Source organism: Eimeria mitis, genomic scaffold (assembly GCF_000499745.2).
Source record: "Eimeria mitis Houghton genomic scaffold, Emh_scaff701, whole genome shotgun sequence".
Classification (NCBI taxonomy): domain Eukaryota; phylum Apicomplexa; class Conoidasida; order Eucoccidiorida; family Eimeriidae; genus Eimeria; species Eimeria mitis.
The window spans coordinates 7,983-11,073 of record NW_013575097.1 but is presented as its reverse complement, the minus strand read 5'-3'; the positions used below and the strand labels follow the sequence as shown (position 1 = coordinate 11,073).

Here is a 3,091-nt window from a genome sequence, read left to right as displayed (position 1 = left end):
AAAAAAAAAAAAAAAAAAAAAAAAAAAAAAAAAAAAAAAAAAAAAAAAAAAGAAAAAACTGACAAGAAACTTGGATTCCTCCACTGATCTTTCTTTGATTTCTGCGAGTTCTTCGGCGACATGCAAATAAAAATTTTCTTTTTGTTTTCTTCTTTCTTCGGCTCTGTCGCGGTATGCACCAGAGCCAGTGCCTTCGCCTGCGTATACATATATTTATATATATATATATATTTATATATATTTATTTATATATTTATATATATATATATGTATTTGTATTTATATTTATATATATATGTGTATATATATATATATATATATATGTTCAGCAGCAGCAGCAGCAGCAGCAGTAGCAGCAGCAATACCAGCAACAGCAACACCAGCAGTAGCATCAGCAGCAGCAACAGAAACAGCAGCAGCAACAACAACATCAGCAGCAACAGCATCAGCAGCAACAGCAGCAGCAACAGCAACAGCAACAAAAGCAGCAGCAACAGCAGCAGCAACTTGCCTTCATCTTTTTGTGTTTTTTGTTGTTTTCTTTTTAATATTTCTTTGTATCTTTCTCTTCTCCGCTGCTGCGCTTCTGTTATTTGGCCTGGCGTTCGTTGCTGCTGCTGCTTCTTCCTGCAGCAGCAGCAGCAGCAGCAGCAGCAGCAGCAACAGCAGCAGCAGCAGCAGCAGCAAAAATAAATGAATATACTTATGAATGTATTTACTCATTTTCTCTATCTTTTTTTGTTTTCTTTCTATCAATTTACTTCTTTTTCTCTCTATCTACATTTATTTATTTATTTATATTTATTTATATTTATTTATTTATTTATTTATTTATTTATTTATTTATTTTTATTTACTTTGTTTGTTTGGGGGCCGCCAGTACAGAGGCGTCCACCTCATTCAGCAGCCGACGAAAGTCGTTGTTTGTTAGAGCCATATTTTTTTTTTTTTTTTTTTTTTTTTTTTTTTTTTTTTTTTTTTTTTTTTTTTTTTTTTTTTTTTTTTTTTCTTTTTATATATTTATTTATTTATTTATTTATTTGTTGGTTTGTTTGTTTGTTTCTTTGTATATTATTTTTGTCTTCTTGTTGTTGGTTTTTTGTTTTTGTTTGTTTTGTTGTTTTGCTGCTGCTACAGAATTCACAAGATGCTGTTGCTGCTGCTGCTGCTGCTGCTGCTGCTGTTGCCGCTGCTATTGCTGTTGCTGCTGCTGCAACCGTCGTTGTTGCTGCTGCTGCTGCTGCAGCTGTTGCTGATCCTACTGCTGCAGCAGAAGATGCAGCTGGTACGGCTGCTGCTGTTGCTGCTGTTGCTGCTGCTGCTGCTGCTGCTGCTGTTGCTGCTGCTGCAGTTGTTGCAGCTGCGGTTGCCTTTGCAGCCGCTGCTGCCGCTGGCTGCTGCTGCTGCTGCTCCCTGCTGCTGTTGCTGCTCGCTGCTGCTGCTACTGCTGCTGCTGCTGCTGCAGCTGGAAGCAGCAGCAGCAGCAAGGGGATGGGGTGTACGCCTATTTAGCGTTGTTGTGTTGCTGCTGCAATGATCAAAGGAGATTAAAGTTTTTGCTGCTGCTGCTGCTGCTGCTGCTGCTGCTGCTGCTGCTGCAGCAGCAGGAAGCAGCGGCCCAGAAACCTACGAGGGTACAGCAGCAGCAAGATTCTGCTGCTGCTGCTGCTGCTGCTGCTGATTCAAACGCATGCAAATAGCAGCATTTAATAAATATAAATAAATAAATAAATAAATTTATTTTTTTGTATATTTTACGATAGCAGCAAAGAGCAGTACCCCAGGGCCCATGCAGCCCCGGGGCCCCCCAGCAGCAGCAGCAGCAGCAGCAGCAGCAGCAGCTCGTTGCAGCAGCAGCAGCAGCAGCAGCAGCAGCAAACACTGTGTATTGATTTGTTATTATAATAAAATATTAAACAAAACTCATATAGACAAAATACACACAGAAGAGCAGCAGACGGCCACCACCTTCGTAATTTTGCTGCTGCTGCTGCTGCTGCTGCTGCTGCTGCTGTCGTTGCTGCTGCTGCTGCAGTGACACTCCGGTATTCGATTAACAGCAGCAGCAGCAGCAGCAGCAGAAGCAGCAGCAGCAGCAGCAAAGATGATGGTGATGAGTATACCGTGTTGAGCTTGTGTGTATTAAGTTTTACTGCTGCTGCTGCATCTCTTACTATTAACCTCTAACTGCTGCTGCTGCTGCTGCTGCTGCTGCTGCTGCTGCTGCAGTGTCTAGGCAGCACACATACACCCCAAACACTCCTCTCTAATGACTGCCCTCAGCCCCCTTGAAAGCCCCCCGGGGCAGCAGCAGCAGCAGCAGCAGCAGCAGCAGCAGCAACAGCAGCAGCAGCAGCAGCAGCAGCAGCAACCTCTATCAACAGCAGCACATGATGGGGTCACCTCATCTCCAATGCAAGCCAGCAGCAGCAGCAGCAGCAGCAGCAACACCACCACCAGCAGCAACACCACCAACAGCAACAGCAGCAGCAACAACAACGGCACCAGCACCAGCAGCAGCAGCAGCAGCACCAGCAGCAGCAGCAGCAGCAGCAGCAGCAGCAGCAGCAGCGATGACTTGTTTGCGTTGCGGTCAGTGACGGCCTTCCCGCAGCCTTTTGCTGCTCCCCCGCCTTTCTTCGTTCCAGGCCCTGAGGTGTATACGCAGCTCCTTGTCTTTGTCTTTTATTTTTTTTTTATTTTATTTTTTTTATTTTTTGTTTTTATTTGTCTTTGTATCTCGCTTGGTTTTGTTTGTCTTTGTCTTTGTCTTTCTCTTTTTTTATTTGTTTTTGCCTTTATATGTTGCTGTTGCTGCTGTTGCTGCTGTTGCTGCTGTTGCTGTTCTTGCTGGTGCTGCTGGTGCTGCTGTTGCTGCTACTGCTGCTGCTGGTGTTGCTGCTACTGCTGCTGCTGGTGTTGCTGCTACTACTGCTGCTGGTGTTGCTGCTGTTGCTGCGGTTGCTGCTACTGTTGTCGCTGTTGCTGCTGTTGCTGCTGCTCTTGCTGCTGCTGTTGCTGTTGCTGCCGTTGTTGCTGCTGCTGCCTGCTGCTGTTTTCTCTATCTCTCCTCATTGCTCCCATTCATACG

General features: G+C 44.6%; 1 protein-coding gene across 1 annotated transcript in view; it reads left to right on the top strand.

Moving 5' to 3' along the window:
* Window positions 1–2,269: 2,269 nt before the first annotated feature.
* Window positions 2,270–3,091, top strand: part of EMH_0020140 (uncharacterized protein) — a gene marked incomplete at both ends in the record, with an annotated part of 1,600 nt that continues 778 nt past the window's right edge. The window contains one exon of the mRNA XM_013501514.1: window positions 2,270–2,656. Coding sequence (XP_013356968.1) covers window positions 2,270–2,656 — 387 coding nt within the window. The remainder of the gene's footprint in view (window positions 2,657–3,091) is intronic.